Raw genomic sequence first — 22,940 nt, 5'->3', positions numbered from 1 at the left:
CCGGGTAGAACCCTCTTACTTCCCAGCGAATTCTTAACCAAGCCTCACTTTCTCTGGGAGGCTGAGCTTCGGAGATTTCAAAGCAGTCTATGTATTCTGTGGACTCCCCCGGCCCCTCTCTGATCATAAGATGGTCCCTCAGAAGTATTTTATTCCTGGTAGTCGTTGCCAATCACTCGACAATGCTTGGGTTCCAAGATCCAAGGGCGTCTGAAAACACTGCTTCACGGTAACTTTAAAGGGTCATATCTTTTTGACATCTCGCCCTGCTCTGGATGACTGGATGAACAGGGGGCAGGGTGTGTGTATATCTGTGTGTGTGTTGTGTGCACGTGTGTGTGTGTACAAGAGTGCGTGAGGAAGGGTTCGCTCATTAATTGTCTCCTCTCATTCCGGGAGCTCCCTAGTACAACCAGGAATGCTGGGGCCCTCAACTTCGGGGCAGACGAGTTTTCCCAGTCACACCATGCAAAGCCAGCTGTGTCAGAAAGGCCTGAGCCCCCACCTGGCCCCACAGCACCAGTGAAAGTGTTGACCCGAGCTCAAATGAAACCTTTGTACCCAAACAGTCTTTCAACTATGATCAACAATGAGAAGGGAAAACTCATTTTAAATCTTCAGATCACATCTCTGGGCCTCTTGGTCCTCACAAAACAGGCTGCTGGAAGATGGAGTAGGGCTCGGGGGGCAGGAAAGGGTCTCACCACCCAATTTAGTCCACATTTCCTCCAAGGATAGGACAATAGCCATCTATATCTGAGTCACCATGGAGAGGGTTTTTGAGACATGCAGGGTAAAGACAAAAGCTGGTTCCCTCCAACTTTCCAAAGACCATGAGCGTCAGTGGGCCCCAAGGATGCCTTCCCAGAAGGGTCTCTCTGTTTTCCTAAACCATTTTCCAACACACTTGATCCACCTACACCAAACACTACCACAGGGAAGTCAAACTGCAACCTAGAAAACCAGAGATCACCCCTCAGAATCAGAAGCCCAGGGCCAATTGTTCCATGAAGAAGAGTCCAAGATCTTCACAGAGAGGTCAAAGGTGGAGACGAATACAGAGCCTTTGGGTCACACAGTCCATCCTACCAGCTCTAGGAAAAGTGGGACGAGCTGAGCTCGCGGACCCCTGAGTTTTAACCATCAGAACATAAAAACCTGCTTTCCTCTTTCCTCTACCATGAGAGTTTGTGTTGGGATGTTTATTGGAGGTTCCCCTACTTTGGGGACAAGTCTATTCCACGTAAGATGTTCCTTCTGGGACATTCAGAGAGCCAATTTGTTACCGTGAATGCGCTAAGAATTCCAAACTGTTAAATTCAATTGCCTTTATGTTTAAAGGGCATTTGGGTCCTTACAATGATGTATAAATCGTGAAAGGATCCACATGCAACTGCTATAAAGTTCTCCCTCTGATCCCGCTTTGCAAGGAAGCAGAGATGATGAAAACCTACCAGCTTTCTCAGCCAAGAAAGAGAATGAAATTTGGGATGGTGGGCTATGACAGACCCCAAGTAGTAGGTACCAGGGATGCCAGTCTGATGTGGCCTTGTGGGGCCAAAACTTGAAGCTATCAGGACCCAGAAAGAGCCCCCTAGATTCCACGAAGCAAGAAAACCTGTGGCAGTTTCCCTGCTACCCCCCACCCCATGTCCTTTCTGGGCAAACACTGAGTTGGGAGCAGACCCTCCACTTGCTTCCCAAACCTCAGAGGCTGCTGATTAAAATGCAAGCCAGCAAACAAAGCAGGCCTCGGCATCCTATAATAATGACACCCGGTGAGAGTGATGGCTCTCAAACATCCCTCCTCGCTTAAGTCTATTAAACTTAACTGTGCTTTTCCATCCCGGTCACAGCATAAGTTGAAAGAGGTCTGGGCCCCTGAAGTGCACACCCAGGGGTATCTTCTAAGCCACACCCTAAAGTAGCCGATGGCCCCGTGAGGCTGCATGTGGACGTGTGTTGTCCTGCCATTGGACGATGTCAGAAAATGATCAGGGCCACCTCCAGGCTGGGCAACCCATCCAGCAAAATGTGATGTGCCGCCCGGGTCCCAGAACCATCTCTTCCTTCCCGTCTCGTTCACAGCTTCTCGGGGCCCCAGAGACACTGAGATGGGGAGACTGTCGGTCGAGCTGCTGTGCATCAGGACACAGAGGGTCCCTGAAGGCAAAGCTGTGACTAATTCGAAAGCCCAGCATCGTCTCCGCCAAGTCGTTGGTACCAAAAGATTACAATAAAGGAGAGGAATTTCCATAAATGAGAAGCAGCGTCCGCTTCCCACAACTGGGAGGGGGTGTGGGGGAGTAGGGGTGGGCGTAGATTCAAAGATTCCTCTCCTGGCCGGAGAGTGGTGGTGGCTGAACTCAGCCAGAGAGACACCTCCACGCGCAAAACCCAGCAAGGGGTGACGTGCGTCTGCTCCCGGAATACTCCAGATCAAAGTCACCCACGGCCCAGGAGGCCCGGGAGACCGAGATTTCGTAATTAGGATCTTCAAAATCCTCCTCTATTTTTAGGACTTGCGCTCATTCAGTCCTTTACAGAATCAGAACCTGTCAGCTAAGGCCAAAGAGACTGAAGGTTTAGTTTCTCCCTGCTGCCCACCCCCCCCCACCCCCAACTCGCTTTCAGAAAGCAGATTAAGGGTAAACTAAAGGAGTAGCTGGATGATTTGATGGAAATACACTGGCCATGCATATGTATATGTGCCTGTGCTGGGGTCGGGGGAGGAGGATGGGGGCTCCTTCCCACACTGAACTGCCTGGGCCCTGCTCTCCTCCCGTGGGTTGCAGACAGACCCGGCCTAGACACCCTCGCCTCAGCCACACTCTTCCAGCCGGCCTCCAGGCCACTTCACTGAGCTCCAAGGTGTACCAGAAGGCCAGGAAACTTGAAAATTTTCCCCCAAACGTCTCTCTTCTCCATTGCATATTTGTGTCCGTATCAACATCTCCGCCACTAGCCATCAAAACCTACACCCGAATCTGTCCACCCAAGGGGGGCCTAAAAATAGACATCGTCCTAAAACAAACACATTGCAGGGCAAGTCAAAATCTTGACTTGAGTCAAAACGATGAAGCTGGGTTATTCCAGCCCCTCCAGACTGAAGACTTGGGTGGAACAAGCAAAGGGCAATGCGGGAAGGATATAAGGTGCACACCCAGTGGCTTCAGGAGACCCTCCCCCATAGACTCAGGTCCCCTCCCACATGAGAGGGCTTGGTGTTTTTCTGTTGCAATGTGCATGGGAGGCCTGCCTGCCCTCACACACTCCCCAGACATTTGATCCTATTGCATAAAGCTATAGCCTTTTAATCTCTAAAATTAACCAAACCGAGGTAAATACAGTATTCCTCACTAGGAGTATTTATCTCCTAAATGCTTTCGGCAAAGCAGACCTCTCCATGGGCAAAGAACACAACCGGGGGTTATTGTCACTGAAGTGGAGAGAAAGGTGATTTTGCTAAATCTTCCAGCATTGAGTGAGATCCTGCGAAGTCCCAAGGAAACACTCAAGTTTGCCCCTCAAGAGTGGGAAGCCTTTCCCTCCTCTAATTTCACCTGGTCCTCCCGGACTGTTTATTAAAGATGTATATTTTATATCAGCAGAGAGTATCAAGTAACTTCTTGGCGAGGGCAGCCGTATTTTCAGGACCTATTAAGATTCTTGGTGGAAATTTAAATACCTCTGTCAGGCAAACAAAATCATATCAGGAATCATAGAATTTCATTGCTAGAAAGAGAAATTAGATTAACCAACCCTCACTCCTTTCCTAGAAATCTCAATAAAACAGAAGTACTTTTCAACAGTCTCTTACTTCCGGTCTGAAAGGGCCTCACAAGAAATCTAAATGAATTTATGTTAAAGGAAGCTATCCTGAGGAAAGCACTTCAATCTACAAATATTGTATGTGTGTGTATGTGTGTGTGTGTGTGTGTGTGTATATATATATATATATATATGAACATGTAAGAATATACTACATATGTGAAGACAGACACTATTTAAAAATCAAAACAGCTAGAAAAATCCAGTGGCAGAAACCATGGCAAGTTCAACACCGATAAGCTTCAGCCCCTTAAAACATCCATGTCCTTTATTAATATTTAGTAGAAATGTATAATTGCAGATGTGTTGGGGTTTTATGTCGGGAGGCGGGCAAGGAAGACAGGTTTATTACAACCATGAAATATTAAACAAGCACCAAAGAACAGTAGTAGTATGTCCTGGACCAGCCAGGGAGCAGGCAGGCCGGGAATGTCAGCTGCACAAAGGGGGCTCCTATCTGTTTACATTACCCCTGATTAACACCTGCGAAGTTTTGGGTTACATCTTCCGGAGGCTGCAAAAGTCACAAGAAGGCATGCTGGGTGATTTCTTGGGGAAGCTGGAGTGCAAGGCTCCTTGTCTTCCCCAAAACAAGTCTGAGTGAGCCTTAAGAAGTCTCTCCACGGTGTCGGGAGTCGGGGGAAAAACTGCACTAGGAGCCCCTCCTCCTCCCCAAAGCCTGCCCTACGTCTAAGGAAATTCAATGTTCAAATCCTGCCTGTCCAGTATTTCTTAGCACTGCTGACTGTGTTCTGACTGGAACACTGAGAGAAGCATGAAATTCCAAAAATTTCTCCCGCATCACTGTAAAAATATCATACTTCCAAAAAGGGCAGGATTGCATGCAGAGCATATACAGAGAACCTCTCCAATTTCAACGTGTGTGAAAGAGAGTTTCGAGACAGCTCCAAATTTCAAGACCAAGGACAACCAACAGAATGGAAGTCCGGCAGAGATAAACTTATTATGGAATACAGTTTCAAGTTTTGAAAATTGCAAGGGGTGGACGGGGGCATACTTTTTAAGGCTTAATATCTTTTATCTACAATCTATCACTATTTCTCCTTCTCTCTCTGTTTTGAAATTCCTCCATAGCCACACACCTATTACAAAGATAGGTGGATAATTTTGCAAACTGATTTCAAATTCATGTAATACTCACTGATTTAACAGATGTCTGAATAGGCCCAAATTCAGGCTGGTTTTTCATTTTTTTTCCCCCCCCTTTGTACAATCTCACCCTTCCCCCACCTCAACTTTGTGCAAACAGAATCTCATGATGAGACGTAGAGTTTCATGGTATAAAAGTTGTTTGGTGGGTTGATTAAAAAGTCAGGGGAAGCTTAATTTGGAGAGGCTCACTTCCCTGGTTAAAAAAAAAAATCATCACGTGTGATTCTGGCCTGGACTTTGTGAGAAGTGTAACTTGCCAGTCGAGTTCCCTCCCCTCCAAAGGACATCTAAACCCCATAAGACAATCTGGGCACGTCCCAGTAGCTACACGGCTTGTACAGTTCCGAAGACTTATTCGTTCTCTCCAATCGGAGAACCATCATTTTGTTAAAGACCGACTAGTATTTTGTCATCGGAGTGAAGAATTTCAGAAACGGTGTTAATATTTAATCACATTAGTACTGGCGTGTTTTACGGCGTGACAAAATAAAATATCATTACAAAAATGGGCTTTGCCTGAAAAGGCAGGAGGAGGGGGGCAGGCGGTGAAAGAAAGTACTTGCTGGGGCTGGAACCTAGAAAAGGTGTGTTCAGAGCTGCTTCACGGCTGATGGGACTACACGGGCATGTGTTTAAGGGAAAGCAGGATGTTTTCCTTTAAATTCTTTTTTTCTCAACTCTACTTCGAAGTGGTACACTTCACTCTGATTTTCAGCCAGGGGATTCGGGGGCCCTTAAAAGGCTCTGTGTACCTATTTATACAACATGTGCAGATGGAACTGCAGGGTGTTATCATAATGAAAAGTTTAATCATCCTTATTTACTACCAGTAAGGGAGCAGGAATCAGATGCAGATACCTTATAAAGCCTTCACTAGCAGCCCCAAGGCTGCAGAAGCTGTGAGTGACCTCAATTCAGGGCTTTATCTAGGAAACTGTCCTTCCCACATCACAGAGTGGAAAACAAAGGAGGTCAAGTGGGTGTCCCTGCCGACGCTCCTAAGGCAGCTGGTCCCTGAAGGAAATCCCTGTCTCCTGCGTGCAGGGGAGAGCTGCGTATTTAGCAAACGTACAGGGGACATCAGCCCTAAAGTGACTAGCATCTGTTTCCAAAAAAAATATTTTCCTTCATCTAACTGTAATAGTGAAACAAACAAAACAAAACATTTCTTTAATGGCATTTCTTCATTTGCAGCCTGCATTTTGTTTTGTTTTTTTGTTTTGTTTTGTTCTGTAAAGGAAGACTAGTTGAACTGGGAAGGAAGCAGTGTAACACCTTAAAAAAAAAACTCACTAAAACCACCCAATGTCTCTACACCTAAGGCCCTTCAAAAGACTTGCAGGTAAAGTGCTACTGGTTTTTCTTTACTAATTTTCTAAATCAGGTTTTTTCTTTTTAACTTTTCTCACCCCATTTTGACCAATATGGTCTTAATTACTGGGGGAGGGGGGTGCCACGAGGAGGGGAAGGGGACGGGCAGCCAGGCCCCTCCAGGTAAAAGTGACAGGGGCTGGGATTTGTGCTAACCAGCTATCGATCGGCAGGACGGAGATGTTGTGTACAAGAAAATAAAAGAGAAGAGGGGCCAAGCAAGCAGGATGCCGGGTCCAACTCCATTTTAAAAAGGAGGGAGGGGAAAGAGGGAGAAGCTGTGGAGGGTCCCAAACTAACCAATTTATGGCCTTGCCTGGGAGAAGCCTGGAGAATGCTGATGCTGGCCACAGTCTGCTGTGCATGCTAAACACCCAGCTTCAAATGAGACAGTGGCGTCCCGGGCTGGGCAGTAGGCGAACAAAGAAAAACAGCGAGGCCGCATTCATGAATTAGAAAACCCAAGCGGGAAAGCTACCCCGGACAGGCGGTGAAAGCCCCGAGTTCTGAGCCATCCAACTCCTGCCACACTTCCCCTCCCCCTCCCTCCTCCTCCTGCCACCACCCACTCCTAAAACCTACCCTCACCTTAAACCCAGGGTCAAGAGATGGCAGGATGTTGGATGTTGACTAGGAAAACGAAGGCAGAAGAATAGAACCCTAAGAGAAGGCAAGGATCAGAGGATATATTTTTTTAGAGACATGGTTAATATTCAGCCCTGGTGAAACCAAGGGGGTTCAATAAGAGCTTAAAAGAAAAAGGTAGGAATGGAAAAAGATGTTACCTAAAAAGTCCCCGTTGAAAAATAAAATGGATTATTTACAGCAGCCCGGTCATCTTTAGGTTAAAGAAACTATTATTACTTTAACAGCAATGGCGGTCTATTTACTAACCCCCACCCCACCCACCTTAAAGGCCTCCAGGCCTGGTGGTGAGGGAGTGCTTAGAATGCAAAGGAGAGCTGGGACCGGACATCTGTCACCAAAGCCAGGCGAGATATTGACAAACGCGGGTCCTTTGTGTCTTAAGAATATATATCCATATTCCCGTACACAAATGATGCCCTGGCTGATTGGTCTGGTCTCTGCCAAGTAGACCCCACCCCAGCCCTGGCCCCCTCACCAAATGTCAAGGAGGTGCACTTTGAAAAGGCTGCCTGCCTCCTACAACCCCGACAGGTCTCCAGTTTTTCAGTGAAACTCTAATAGTTACGAAGAGACAAAACAGCTATTCATTAGGAATAAATGTCAAATTAGGCGTTGCCTCTGAATGATGCTGCCGACACCAGAGCTGGTAACTTTTTTTCCCAAAGATGCTGGCAAACCGAAGGGAACTCAAGCCGCAGGTTGGCTGACTAGGACAAGGTGGGGAGGCATCAACACAACTTCCCAGGTGTCCTGCCAGAAAGGGGGGCTCAAAACTTCCTAAAAAGTGGAATCAGCCTGAATGTTGAGGATGAGAAGGGGTCTCAGTGTGAAAGGGAAGGGGCCTAGTCCTCTGGGTACCCAGCAACTCAGCTAAAACTTGAGGTGGTGGTTGGGGCTCTAAGGTAATCCCCAAAGGGCTACCATCTAAATTGTTAACCACCCTGTGGAGCTAGAATCCACCCTGCAGCATCAAGGGGGGTGGGAAGGGGTCCACCCACAGAGCCCTTGGTGTAAGCAAAGGAAGGGTACCCAGCTCTGAGCTGGGCATTAAGAAGGCCCCATGCCCTCCTGAACCCAAGGGACTCCCCTTTCATAGCACCTCCAAAGCAACAGCTAAGGCCTGCAATAGGGGTGGGGCGGGGATCCACCAGGTGAGAAGGGAACACGGAAGGAGCGCATATACCTTCTTTGCTGTTGGGGTTCTGGGGTTTGGCCTTCTCCCAGGGCGCCAGCGTCTTGTCGTCCTCTGGGCCGTCCACCAAAGCCTTGTCAGCCGGCATGTACCAGGTGGCGCTGTGCTCTGCCATCAGCGAGTCCAGATCGATGGTGCTCATGGCGCTCTTGACCGCCTCGGAGCAGCAGCTGCCCAGCTCACTGTCGCCATTCTGCACGCCGCCGGAGGCCCCGACGGCACACTCACCCTTCTTGCCACCCTTGAGCCCTAGGGGCTGGTCCTCAGAGATGCTGAACTGCTGCCTCTGCAGCTGGATCTGTGCCTGGAGAATCTCCAGTGGGTGGATCTCGTCGGGTGGCGGTGCACCGCTGCTGCTCGTCGGGGTCCGGACCTGCTCCAGGCCCGGTGTGCCCCCGCCGCCGTAGCTGTCAGGGGTCGAGGTAGAGGTAGACAAGATGCCCAGGCCAAGCGGGGGTGGGGGTGCCTTCGGTCCATGTTCCCCCGCGCCCACCCCACGGGGAGGGAGTTTGGGCGAGCCTGTCACCAGGGGGCTCCTACTCGCTTTGGCCAGGGCTGGGGGATTATCGGAGCTGGATGACACCTCGTCCTCGTTGGCGTAGCTGGTGCTCACCTCGTCCGAGGCGAATTCGCCCACGTGCGGGGAACTACCGTCCGACTTGGCCCCACCGTCCAGGGACCCCATAAGGTCCGGCTGGTCCCCCAGGAGCAACTCGGCCCCCTTCCCCCACGACGGCGAGGTGAGCGCTTTCTCGTGAGGCGTAGGCGCCCCGCGTGCCTCGCCCGTGGAGCTTCCCCCGACGACGGCTGCTCCTGGAGCCTGCTGTTGCCCTGGGCTCACCCCAGGCGCGCCCCCGCTGTCCGGCGCCGCCGAGTACTTGTCGAAGAAGGTCCCGGGGCTCACGTGACCACTGTCCCTTTTTCTGCGACCCCGGCCCCGGCCGCCTCCCCCGGGGACCGGCTTGCCATCGTTCCCCGACGTTGATTCCAGGGTGTAGTTGGGGGAGAGGCTGGTGCCGTCCCCCTGGGCGGGCGGATTAGGCGGCCCGGAGGGTTTGGAACCGCTGCTACTGGTCCCCGACGGGCCTCCGGGCCCTGGGGCCCCAGGAGCAGTCCCTCCCGGGAAGTAATCCGATCCTGGGTTGCTGGCCACCGCCGCACCGTCGTTCTCGTTCTGGCTCAGTTTCCTCTTGCCCTCGGGCGGGTTCTTCTTGTTGAAGGTCACGTTGAGGTTGGGAGCCCCGAGGCTGGCGATCATGTTCTGGCAGGCGGTGGAAAGTGCAGCCAGGCAACTCTGGCCGAACAGGTTGTCCTTGGAGCTAGGCTTGTTGAAGGAGCCCAGTGAGAGTGCGCCCAGCTTACTGGCCGAGGTGCGCTGGCTAGGCTGAAAATCAGGCTGCGGCGGGTATGCGCCCCCGCTGCCGCCGCCGCCGCCTGTGCTGCCGCCGCCCCCGCCCGTGCTCGGGGGCGAGTTCACGCCTGGGCCGCTGTGCGGCGTGGCCTGCCGGTTCGCTGCGCCGAACGGGAAGCCAGGCTGGCCTCCGAGTGCGGGCGCTGTGAAATCAGGCGGCGGGGGCCGGCGCTCGGAGGGTGCGCTGGGCAGCCCCACCCCAGCCCCGGGCGACTGCAGTTGGCCCAGGCTGGCCAGGCTGCCCCCGAACTGCAGGCCAGGGGAGGGCAGCGCAGGCACATGGCCCTCTCCGGGCATCCTTAGCGGCTCCTGCAGAGAGCCCCGGAACAGCACCCCCGAGCCACCAGGCGGAGGGGGCGGCGCCAGTCCGGGGTCGTGCGGGCCGCAGTCAGCGGGCAGGCCTGAGCCTCCCATCCTGCGGGGCAGCAGGTCACCCGGCGGTGGGTGCGGACCTGGGAACCACGCACTCTCCTGCGTCAAGTGCGGAGCCTGCTGCTCGAACGTGCCCAGGCGCCCGGCGCCCGCGCCGCCGCTTTCGCGCTCAAAGTTCGGCTGGGCCAAGCCACCCACTGGGCCGCTGTGTACCAGGCCGCCCTGGCCCACGTCTCCAGTGTGGCCTATCTGGGCCAGGTTGGGCTGGCGCAGCCGCTGCTGCTGATTCCGCGACGCCATCTGCTTGATCATGAGGGCAGCATTTTGGCGTTGCTGCTGTTGCTGTTGCTGCTGCTGCTGCAGGGACTGGTGGTCCGGGGCCGGATGCTGCAAGGGTGGCCCCGAGGGGAAGCTGTCGGGCACAGGTGGCGTGAACTCGCCGGGTAGGCCCGAGTAGGCGGAGGGCGAAAGGTGGTTGTCCAGAGCGCCGTTGTGCATGCTGCCGTTCCACGAAGCGCAGCGGTCCACTCCCGCGCTGCCCGGGAAGTCAAAGCGCGGCCTCTTGGCCACATTCATGTAGGGGGGTGCGTCGAAATGCTGCAGCCGCTGGTTGGGCGCCTGCTGCGGTGGAGGGTGCTGCATGTTGAATACAGGCTCGGAATAAGGGTGCATGCTCCGGTTCTCCAGCCGGTGGATAGGGTACTCGAACTGCGCGTGTTGACTTGGCAGCATGGGGCCCCCGTCCTGCAGGCCGCCGCTGGGCGTGCCCGCCTCGCCCTGCTGGGGCCGCGGGAGCGCAGGCGGGCACGAATTTTGTCGGACCAGAAGCCCAGGCGGCGGCGGCGGCGGCGGCGGCGGCGGCGGCTGCTGTGGCTGCTGCGGGGGCTGCTGCTGAGGGGGCGGCGGGGCCTGCTGGGGAGGCTGCATTAACGGGTGCCTGGAACCTACTCCAGGCTCCAGACCCACTGGCATCTTGCGGGTCCCTCCGAACCTGTCGAAGAACACGCTGTGCTGCTGCTGCTGCTGCTGCTGCTGCTGCTGCTGCTGCTGCTGCTGCTGCTGCTGCTGCTGTTGCTGTTGCTGTTGCTGCTGCTGCTGCTGCTGCTGCTGGGCGTGCATTTTGGATAAGCCCACCATGCCAGCAGCTCTGGGCATGGCCGAGGCACCCGGGAAAGTGCCCCCGGGAACTTGACGACCCGCTGCATAATGAGGCAGCTGCCCCTCGGAATCGGAGGGGGAAAACATGTCGAAATGTCCCGAGGGCGCCTCGGCCGGGTAATTGTATTCCAGCGAGTCGACGGCTCCTTGGTTCGCCACCCTCCGGGGCTCCAGACTGTGGGAATCAGACCCGCCGGAGGCAGGCAGGCCATGGAAGGAGGCGGCTCGGTTAGGGCTCTGGTCCAGCGGCAAGCATGGGGCAGGCACGGCGTGGCCGGAGGCGCTCGAACTGTGGAAGTCCGGGAGGTTCCCAGGTCGCTGCGGGCCGAAGCTCTCCGGCCCCTGGCTCTCCGCCATGTGATCATAACCCTCGGCGAAGGGCGGCTGGCTGCCCAGGCCGCTGGCCGATCCGCCGTAGCCGAGCAGACGACCTCCATGCAGGCACGAGGCCCCAGGATCCGGCCCGCCAAAGTTGCCCCCGAAGTGGGGGTGATGCTGGTGGGGGTGGTGACCTCCCGGGTGGCCGTGGTGAGGCTGTTGGCCTCCAAAGAATCCATGCACCGGCTGCGCCTGCAGCCCCCCCGCGTGCAACTCCGAGTGGCCGCGCGCGTGAAAGCCGTAAGGCTCCATGTTCACGCCCAAGATCGGGGGTTCGCCCAGCCCGCTCATGGCAGGGTCCACGGGGCCAGGGGGTCCCCCCGCGTGGAAAGCCGGGGCCTTAAAGTGGGCGTTCATGCTTAGTCCGGCCTCGTTAAAGTTCCTCTCGCCCTGGCCAGCGTTCCTGCTGTTGATCTGGGGCTCGAATTGGTCCAGCCCAAACATACTTGGCGGGGGGCGGGGGGATCAATAGGGCATGACAGCCTGCTCTCCGCGGCGCGCCTCCGGCCAGCTACTCGTTCCGGCCTTGGGTTGGGCGCTCCGGGAGGTTCAGCACCGCGGGAGCGCAGCGCGCAACGCCACCTCGCCTGGCTTGTGAAGGCTAGGGGCTATCAGCTCCTCTCCCGAAGCTCTCGCTCTGCCCGACACGAGCCTCTCATATCTTGCGGCGCCGCGGGGCCTCCAAGATTCGTGTTGGGGGGCCCATGCTCCGGGTGGTTGGCAAAGCCGCGGGTGGGTTTGCGGGCAGGGATGGAGCTGAGGACAAGTGAAGACAAAAAGTTATGTGGGGGGAAGGAAGCGGGAAGGAGGGAGGGAGAGGAGAGCGATCACCTTCTTAAGTCCGATCGGGTCGGGTGGGGAGCCCCTGGACGCTGCCCGAAGCCTCCCGGAGTCAGTGGCGGAGCTGCTAAGGGGCCGGGTTGGGAGACCCTTCAAAGCCGTGGCTGGCGCCGGGGCACGGACAGATCGGTCCCTCCCCCCTCCCCCCGGAGTCCCCGCGCTCCGCAGCCCGAGCCACAGCCAAGCACGATCCGCTCGCAGTCTCCGTCGGCCCTGAGCAAGCGGCTACTGCTTCTTCAGTGAGTCGGAGGACTGGAGGCTCCGCTCGGCATCACCGGTGCCGGCCCCCTAGCCGAGAGCTCAGCAGGGCTGAGGAGGCGGCGGGCGCCCGGGGTTGACGCGAGGGTTGGGGGAAGGCGCGGCTCCACTGTTCCGCGGCGGGTGCGCTGCACCCCGGCGCGCCGCTTCGTGGCCACGTCCGCCGCCTGCCGCTTCTTTTCTCCGCTGTTCGGTCTTTGACTTCGCAGGGATCTCCGCGCCCCGTTCCAGGCGCGGGTGGGCAGCGAGACGAGGGGTTGGGTCGATCCAAGGCTCGGGTTCCCTGCCTCCGCGCCGAGGTGCTTCGCAAGTCGCCCTCGGACCCGGGGAGGGGGGTGTACGCGGGTTGGGGGGCCACGCTGGGTGAGCAGGCTAAGGCGTTCAGGCTGAGCTCTCGGAGCCCGTAATGGGAGGGGGCGGAGGCAGCTCTGGGGGGTCCGCGCACCCCTCTCCTGGCTGGCGGGGGGGGGCTCTGCGTGGGGCGTTCCGAGGGTCTCGGCTCCCCTCTCTGTATCTGCCTCTCGCCCTGAGCCCGGAGAAGCAGCAACAAGTTTTGCATTTCAGCAATCAATTTCAGCCATTACATTTGCACCAATCAGCGCAGCCCGAGCTCCGGGCCCGGGGCGGGGCTCGCTCTTAAGGTGGTCCTGGGTGCTGACTGCTGAGGCCCCCGCTACGAACCCGCACTTCGCCAGCTCGGGGGTCCCCTGCACCGGTTAGCCTCGGGGTCCGGAGCCAGTGCGCTGCGGGCGTACCCTAGCCTCCCGGCACATCGGGAGAGGGCGCAGGCGGAGAATGGCGGGAGCTTGGCTTTGTTCACCCCTCTTCCCACTCATCGCAGTTCCCAACTCCCCACCCCCAACTGAAGCGAGACCTGCGGGGTGGGCAGGGGGCGGGGAGGTGGGCGGTAAGCGGTGCGGGGCGCTCAGACAATGGGGTCGCCAGGCAAAGCTCTCGGAAAGTCGCTAAGTGTCGACTGCGCTTCAGTCCTGGAGCGAACCCTCTGCTCTCCACCGCTGTCTGCTTACTTGTGGCGCCCAAGTTAGCCGGCCCTGGGATTTTCCTGGAGGTGAAAGCACACGGGGAACCCTGAAGTTAGGGTTCTCCTCGAGAGACCCGGGCGCTTGTTCACTCTTCCTTCACTAGGGCACGCACAATTGTTCCCTGTTCCCACTGTCTAGGGTTCCTGGTTCTCAGTGGCCGGCTTCGGCCGGGAGGAACCATAACCCTTCGGTCACTTTATGGGGGGTATATCGGATGAGCCCAGCGTCAGAGCAGCGAGGCAACTAGGAGCCCCCAGAGAAGACCAGCGCTCAGAAAGCCGCACTGGCCGGCAGGGACACCCTAGTCCAGGCATCCCCGTTCAAGGCCCAGGCCCTCTTCGGGCTCGAGGTTGGCCTCCTTAAGAGATCAATTAAAGTGAAGAGGCCAAGAAACGGAATTGGATTGTGATACTAAAATCAATAGGAGTAATTTAATATCTGCCCTGCTCTTTATGAAATATTTATCCCAATAATCTTAGTTAAAATGTTTAGATCTTCCTGATCCCCACTGAGGCTGCAATCTATCTTGCAATTAGAAGTTGAGAGTTAGAGGTGACGGAGGGTAGAGGAAGTGTTTATTCTGTGTGCCTGGTGCGTGTATTTTCCTCCCTAGAGCGTTTGGAGGGGAGGAAGGGGGAGAAGTCCTTTAATTTTCCTTGCCATAAAATAGCACGAGGCGATTTTGCTAGCAGACCAGCATTCTTAGGAGAAGGGGAGAAAAAAGGAACTTTCTTTGAAGTGCCCCTGATATCGCTATTAAATCTAAATAAAATTAAGCATGGTGTATAAAAATGCCGTTTCCCCCCACAAAAGAAAGTGTTTATCGCCCAAGTCTGTCTAGAGTTTGCTAAATTGCGCATGAAATCTGAAATGAAATAAACGTTATAATAAAACCAACCCTTGAGCCCTTTTTATTTAAAAACCTCAGATTAAGCACTCCACCGTCGCGGGCAGGGAGTTAAAAAGTTACCACGTAGTCCGCGCAGATTCATTGCTCCCTGGAGTTGCTGCTGGGAAGGCAGACGCTGGGTGTTCCAGAACCCAAAATGCCAGGAAAATGGGCTCAATTTAGGGCTAGAAGAAGCAGGAAGCAGAGTCTTTGGGGGCTCCTGAAGAAAATAACACCCCCCCATAAGAATACAAATAAAAACAAAAAATAAAAACCTGCAATTTAAAAACTCAGACAGCAGAAGCAAGCTCAGATCTAAGGCCCTTCGTGGGAAATCCCTGGTGAGGGTGTCTACAGATATTTTTTTCCTTTTTGAAATTAAAAATGAAAATTACCCCAGCCAAAAATGGGGTCCATAAATAAGCATCCAGGAAGAAGTATTTGTACAGGGCGGTGGAGTTTTAAAAGGATTTTTCTGCAGGATCAGGTTGTTGGTCTGTGATTAAATATTGATTTTGTGTAATTAGTTTTCATGTGAACTATCCTCTTGCTGATAGCTTAGAGGTTTCAGAACTAGAAAAGAAATGGAATTGGACATGGAAATTATTACTTAGCAAAGTGACAGGGAAGTGAGAGCCAGAGAAAAGACTGAGGCTTGGCTGATTTCGGCACAAAGAAATACAGGGCCTGGGTGGGCTTCCAGTGACCCTCTCACCCCCATCCCGGGGCCCCAGGCCCAACCAGGGGAGACGCAGAGCCTCCTGGGCCGGAATGCAGCCCTGTGTGGGCAAAGACCTATGTAAAATCCATGACACCTTGTCACAAACCTGGTCCAGAGCAGTGGGCTCTGGGTGCATCAGAAGGCACCTGTGTCTGTGTGTCTGGAGAGAATAGGAAAAGTTGGGGGCCTGCCTGGAGCCCTGGGTGGGCCAGGGTGGTGGGAAGACTGGCCCACAGACTTCTAGTCTGGGGCAACCCCTGTTGGGGTGTGCTCTAGGCTGAGGCATGACTTCACATGGGGTTGGGTGGGGGTCCCCTGAACACCTGGGTAGGTTTCCTGTGGAATAATTCTGTGCGCTCCGGAGGGTGGAGGGGTGGGAGTGTTTTTCTGGGGCTGTTTCCAAAAGTTAAGTCTACAAGGTGTGTGAGTGTCTGAAAGGAGGGTGTGTTTGGGCCCGGCTGTGTTTCTGTTCAGGATGTGTGTCTGGGTCACCTTTCCTTAACACTAAGAATGTTGTGTGGGTGTGTGGCCTGTGCCTGCATTTGTGTCCTTGCCCGTGGCGAGGCGGCAGGGCATCTTCGTGTATTTGTGTGCACGCCTGTGTGTGCCTGCATTCCTGTGTCTGGGTGCCCCCGTGAGCGTCCCTGGAGAAGGTATGCCGTCTGTCCCCCAGCCCTGTTCTCTCTGTGTACGTCTCTGTGTTTGTGCCTTTGTGTGTGCTGCTGCCTCACACCTCATTTGCCTGCGTCTCTGCTCACTTGCATCTGTTTTCTATGCGAGTGTGAGAGCCTGTGCCCTTCTGTGCCCGTGGACACACCAGCGTGTGCGCCTCCACGGTGTGGGTGCTCCTGCATGTGCCTGAGTGTTCACTCTGCCTTGCAAGGGCCTGAAGCTTCTTTGGAACAGACACATTGCCCCCTAGCGCTCAGACGAATTCAAAGTCCCCGCCTGCCGGCCGATGCAGACCCAGCAGCGGCAGGAGCCGCAGGGTGCAAGCCCGGGCACCTTCCCTCCTCTTCCCCTTCCTCAGCCTTTCCCTAGAGGGCTGCCGAGTGTGCTGGCACCAGTCAGAGGGGGCCTCCTGGGCGAGGGAAGAAGGAGACACAGCAGGATTGTGGCCCTGGAGCTGAAGAAGGATGCTCCCAGCTGGTGACAACTGGGGAGCTGCCTGGAATATACCCTAGTTAGCTTCCAGGAACCCTCCCCTCTGAGACTGAGAGCCTGGTGTACCTGAACCAGCCCAGGAGCTCCAGTCCAAAAGGGGACCCCCAACTAGTGAGCCTCCCCAACTCTGCAAAAACTGAAAAGCAACCCCTCATTCAACCCCCTTTCCCCAGTAGACACACAGCCTTCACCCTTGCGCATCAGGCCCCCAACACCAGCACAGGCACACACACTCACACACACACCTCCACAGTCTACAGATCTGCACACTGGCTGCCGGCTATTGAAGGCTCCCTCTGGGCCATGTGCTTCAGATCCAGGGTCCCATTTCATCCTTGCAGCAAACCCCTCGAGTTTGGGACTCTGAATCCATTTTACAGATGAGGACATGGAGCCTCAGCCTGGTTAAGTGGCTTTCCTAAAGTCAAAGAGTGGCAGAGCTAGGATTCCAAACCCATCTGCCTGACACTGAGGCCCGGCTTTTCACCACCACCTGCTCTACCTGAATGTAATAGTTCAGATACAGCACTTAGCACAGTGCAGGGAACGTGGTATGTGCCAAGAAAAGTTAGCTACCTTTATCACTCCTGCCATTGCGGTCAGTGTTAATATTACTGTGCTTATGATTGGTACTATTCTCTGTGTGTCTCTCTACCACACCAACATGAGAAATTAGCACAGACACACAGAAACACTAATATTCTCAGCCTTCTCCCCACTCACCCCCGTGCCCGTTAGAACTTGGATGCTCACAGGAATCACTGCACACCTAGTCTCTCTTGCAGACAGAGTCCCCCAGGAAGCCTGGAGAGGAACCTACTTCTCCCGACGCCTGGGGTTGAGGGTCCACAGACCGACTCTCGCAAGTCAGTGGTGGAAGGATTGTGTGCTTTGGTCTTGAATACCCAGATTCAAATCTTGTCCTCGCTACTTCTGATCTGTGTGACCTTGAACAAAAGATTTTCTTCCCCTGAGCCTCAGTTTCCCCTGTGGGGAAAGGGAATCATAGCCAGTGCATATGGAGCTTAAGGATTGGAGACAGTATTTAAAAGTAGCACGAAGCGTGGCAGATGGTAGGCATTCATTAGATGGTAGGCTCTCTTATTACCTTTAGTATCATTATTATTTCTTCTGTGTTTGGATCCAGGGAGGTGGAAATCAGAACAATGATGCTAGAGAAGCTGGATTTATTTGACAAATCAACCTTGCCTCACCAGCCAGCCTCTGAGAAAAAGGATGACTCTCCTAGGTGGTCACACCAACCTCTCTCACCCCACCCAACGGGTGCAGGCCCAGCGTCTGACCAGGGAGTATCTAGGGCTAAAGCCTCCAGGAAGGTCTAGCTGTGACCAGGATAAATGTATAGTAACTGGCTGGAGGTTGGAAGGAATGAGATACTCATGTAGCCACAGGTTACTGGTTGCTAAGCAACAGCATCGCCCCTCCCTCTCTCTGTGCACGATGCCGGGTATGTTTTGGGGTATCTCTCCTCCATTGAATAAATACATATTGAATACCTACTCTGTGACAAGGGTTCAGCCTGGGAACTCAGGAAAAAGTGGAAGATCCAGTCCCAGCCCTGAAGCCATATCAAAAGAAATCTAGTATTCTATGCAAGAAGGACTACAATACACAACTCTGCTAGGAGGGAGGGATAATAGAGAAGGGTTCCCAGAGGTGGGTTTTGAAGGTAGCATAGGAGTTTACCAATCAGATCAGAGTCAAAAGATTTCCCAGGCAGAAGAATTAGATTAGGAGGGGTGTAGGAAGTTTCAGGCAGCATTTCGTTTAGAGTAAGGTGAGGGCGGGGCAGGGTCTGAAGCTCAAGAGGTCAGCAGGACCCAAGATCGGGGGACCACAAAGGTAGGTGGGAAAGTTTGGACATTGTTCTGTGGAACCTGCCATGAAAGGATTTTAAGCAAAGCCAAGTGATATAGTCAGAGGTGAGTTTAAAAGGAAATTGGAGACCTCAAGATTTCTCCTTTCTTTACTTTTCAAGGTGGCCCCAGAAGCCATCTTCTGTGGTTTCCTTGGGAAGAAGGCCTGGGAAAGGGAAAGCCCTGAGTTTGTCCCCAAGCAGACAGCACAGAGCAATGCCTAGTGGCACCCTGGGGCTTTTTGCACAAACAAAGGTCCCCTCCTGCCTCAGGGACCATAGATGCTGCTTCTTGCTGAGCAGGACTTCCCACCTGCCCATCAGCTGGGGGAGGCCCAGGGGCATTTATAAGAGAGCTAGACCTACTAGACTCAAAATCCAGTTCTGCCACACCCTGATCTCATGACCAACTTCTGGACCTATAATAATACCTGTCTCCAAGGGTGTCGGGGAGGCTACAAGTGTAGGAAAGCATCCAGCTCACACTATAGAATATTTATTATATATAATATGTGTTATTATCCTATTATATAATCATATATTGTATTATTGTATTATTATATTATATAGCTACCCTATAAGGTAGGTTTTGTTATTTTTCTCATTTTACAAAGGAGGAAACTGAGGCACAGAGAGGTGAAGGGGTTTGCCCTTGGTCACACAGCAAGTGAGAGGCAGTCTGGCTTGACCCTACCATCGGCCCACATAACAGTTTAAAATCTATGCAGCTTGGACCTGGGGTCTGGGTCCCAGAGTTGGGGTGGGGGAGGGTCATGGACAACACCTGAGACACTGCCCCTCCTCTGCCCTTAGAGACTCCCAGCCTGGGGTTGTGTGGGGGTGGGTCTCCTCCTTTGCTCCTTCCTGCACCTCCCTGCTTCCCAGAGGCCTCCACAGCCTGACACAGAGTTTCAACATGAGGAAGCCACTGACCTTCCCCTTGAACAATTGCTGGACAAGAAGTGGCTATTCCCAGTTCACTTGTCCAGGCAGGGAAAGAGCTCGGGCTGCCATAAGGCATTTCAGCTCCCAGGGCCCCAGACACCCAGGGGCCAAGGTTCTGTAACCTGCTCCCAGCAGCGCACTCTCCTTGACAACCCAAGCTTCCTCCAGGCGCACTCCCTTTACAAGAATCTAGCGAAGAGCCTCCGCAGACATCAAAACTGCAGGGCAATGTGCTTAGCAGTGACCTGGGGTATTAGAAACAGGACCACTGCCTCCCTGCAACTGTGAGGAGCAACCTGGCTAAAAGCTGCCCCTTTTCTGAGCACAGATGCTCTCCTAGACCTCATTTAATTCTGAAAACACTCCCAGTAGGACGGTGCCTCTGTTACCCTTGGTTACTTGCTAGAAGCCACAAGGCTTGTATACGGCAGGGCCCGGTCTCAAACCGCGGTCCGCAGCATCCTGAGGCTAGTCAGCGGACCTCTCCATCTTTGAGAATTTCTCCTCCCCAGACAGCATCCAGCTATGGGCTTCTATTTTCCATTCTCTAAGCAGAGTGCACTAAACCCAGGCCCCAGTCCCAAAATAACTCAAACCAGCCCCACGAGCTGAAACTGAGGCCCCAGCCACTCTAGGTCCCGGTCCAGCCTCCCCTTGAAAAACTTCCCATTCAGCAAAAAAACAGGCATCATACATAAAGTGTCACTCATCATACAATTAGTCAGAAAATGGGAAAGTTCGGGAGGGTTCATATTATTCAACAAACCTATTTAGCATGGTCCCCCACGCCCTCCCCACCTCTTCGTTTTCTCTCCCTACAGCAATCAGCAGTGCAGGCTCATTACCACCGAGAATCTAGCTGCAAACCAGCTTCATAAACGGAACCAAACAAGCATACATGATGGGAAAACTTTGGACCAGCCAGTCATTAGCCAAAGTTTTTCAAGTCACGTCTCTGTAGCTCCCCCATCCCCACACCTCCCCTGCTGGGGAAGGCTGCTGCACCCTGGTGTCTCCATGGGGCTGGGAAGGAGTCTGGGAGAGTCACCCCAAGGCAAGGGGAAGGTCACCCAGACTTGGCCCCACAGCACTGGAGGCCAGGGACTTGTCCCCCAGGAGGGAACCCCGTGGGAAGCCACTCTGTCTCAGCAGCAGTTGCAGCAATGAGGGTTGCCAGGTGGATCGCTGTTTGCTCAGTGCTGTCTCATCTCTCTTTGCTTTCCACCACAAAGCTGCTAGCTGGCGTATCTCATAGAGCCACGTGGATCTGAGATCTGTGACCTTGAAGAGGTTATTCCCCTTTCTGTGCCTCAGTTTCCTCATCTGGAAAAGCAGTTGCCCCTAGTATCTATGTCAAAAATCACTTGTGACCAGAGGGGGAAAGGGGTGGGAAGGGATAAATTGGGAGTTCGAGATCTGCATATACTAACTAATATATATAAAATAGATAAAAAACAAGTTTATACTGTATAGCACAGGGAAATATATTCAACATCTTATAGTAACTTATGGTGAAAAAGAATATGAAAATGAACATATGTATGTTCCTATATGACTGAAGTGTTGTGCTGTACACCAGACATTGACACAACATTGTAAGCTCATTATATACTTCAATAAAAATATATTTAAAAAGTTTTTTTAACTTTTAAAAATTTTTAATAAAAGCACTTGTGAGGCTAGATTCAGTGTCACAGCCTAGCATTTCCCCTAGGAGGTAAGTGAAGGAGATTGTGAGGAAATGGAGTGTCCTCCATAAGGTTCCTGGAAGTGTGGGTCCCCATGTAGGAAACACACCCCAGCCCCCAGGCAACTCACAAGAGGAAGGAAGTGGTCTCCAGCCTTGAGTGTGCGCCGTGTCTGGGCTCCGTGCTGAGTCCTCACCATAGGTTGTGTCTAATTCTCACCGCAACCCTGTAACAGTTATATTCGTGTGCCCATTTTATAGAAGGGAATGTAGAGGAAGGCACATCACTTCGGGAGGGAGCACAGGGAGAGTTCCTCTGAAGAAAGATCCTGCACCTGTTGCCCGAAGAGCCTTGGCAGGAATTAAGCAGAACTGCCCAGAGGAGGCCCAGACACCCCATGTCTCCAGACCCGACCCCCACCACTCAGGCTGTGAAGTGGGCCTGGGGTCAGTAGGCCTTGAATGCCTTTCCCACTCTGATGGAGAAATAGAGCCAAGAGAGAATAAGTAATGTGCTTATTTGAGTCAGTTCCTTGGAAAAATTCACAAATTATCACCGTTTGGCCCGTGACAGTATGAACAGATCTTACGAACAGATCTTCCCGGGAACATTGTTTTGCGTGTAATGGGACGGCCAGTATGGCCTAGCGACGAACGAGGTCAGCCTCAAGCTCGGCTTCTCATAGTGGCTTTCCCACCCAGAGCCTCAGTTTCCCCATCTGTCAAATGGGGAGAATGATAGTTCCTAGGGTTGGTGGCGGGGGAACCGCACAGAGCACTTAGCACATAGTTAACACTCAATAAACAGCCAGGCTACTACACAGAGTGAGGCCCCTGCGGGCGTGCCCGACTGCCACAGGGCGGCCCCAAGGAAGATTGATGAGGTGCTGGTGTCATGCGTTTGCTCCCTCTCAGACCCTGGCTGTGCGGTCCCCCGGCTCCCCGCTCCCATCCAGAGACCTCAAGATGCCAACACGCTGCCAGCTCTGAGGAGAGGCGGCGCTCAGGCCACCCCACCCGGGTTCTCTAGGCCGGGCCCCAGCTGTGAGAGGCCCGCCCTCCCCTGCTGCCGCCTCCCCGGCTGAGGCCGAGCCGCCTCCCCAGCTGAGGCCAAGCAGCCTCTGACATTTGCCACCAGGCCACCTGGTGAGCTCGGGGCAGGCTCCAGGCGCCAGCTGCCCCCACCTCTGGCTCAGATGAGCTCATCTGGGTTTGGTAACTTCCAAAGCAGCCAGGAATGTTTGCTCAAATGTTCCAGGCCCAGCGAGCAGAAGAGCGAAGCGCTGCCCTCCACCCCCCTCGCACACGCAGAAAGCAATCTGCTATAACTCAGACAGGCTGGCTTCACCGGGCAGAGGAGATGGATGTGGCGTTTTGGAATCTATATCACCCAAAAGGAAAATGCCTCTTAAATCACATGGAGTCGGGAGAGGACAGAGCGGGAGGTGTTGGGACCCAGTGATGCTCCAAAGTCAGGGCTGTGAGAGAGGGACCGCCACCAGGCACTGGACCTCCTCTTGCCCTCGGTGTCACAGCTTCCCCTCCTTCAGAGGAATCTCAGGCGGCGGGACAGAGGCCTGGAGGTGCTTGCCCAACTCAGATGCTTACCAGGGGTGCACACATGTGTGCACACACTCACATGCACATGCACGGGCACACTAATCCTGTCCCTCCCCAAGTTCTGTTGAAATCTCTCCCGGCTTCATTCCGTCCCTGATCCTGGTCATTACCCTCCCCTCCAGACAACAGCCAGGATCTAAATCTGATCAAATCAAGTCACACACATCCCTCCACCTGCCCCAACCCACTATCATCTACATCCTTAAAATATGTCAGTGGATCCCAGCATTTGGGAATAAAGATCAAATTCCTCACCACATTCCGCAAGGCCCTCTGTGCCCAGCCCTGCAGACAGCTATGCCCACACCAGACTCCCCAGTGGAGCCACACTGGCCCTTACTCTCTCCTTCTTGCTTCCTCCCA

General features: G+C 53.9%; 1 protein-coding gene across 1 annotated transcript in view; it reads right to left on the bottom strand.

Moving 5' to 3' along the window:
- Positions 1-13,145, bottom strand: part of MN1 (MN1 proto-oncogene, transcriptional regulator) — a 46,388-nt gene extending 33,243 nt beyond the window's left edge. The window contains exon 1 of the mRNA XM_031442959.2: positions 8,207-13,145. Coding sequence (XP_031298819.2) covers positions 8,207-11,978 — 3,772 coding nt within the window. The 5' untranslated portion in view covers positions 11,979-13,145. The remainder of the gene's footprint in view (positions 1-8,206) is intronic.
- Positions 13,146-22,940: the final 9,795 nt, after the last annotated feature.

Source organism: Camelus dromedarius, chromosome 31, assembly GCF_036321535.1.
Source record: "Camelus dromedarius isolate mCamDro1 chromosome 31, mCamDro1.pat, whole genome shotgun sequence".
Classification (NCBI taxonomy): Eukaryota; Metazoa; Chordata; class Mammalia; order Artiodactyla; family Camelidae; genus Camelus; species Camelus dromedarius.
This window is presented reverse-complemented; position numbering and strand designations above follow the sequence as displayed.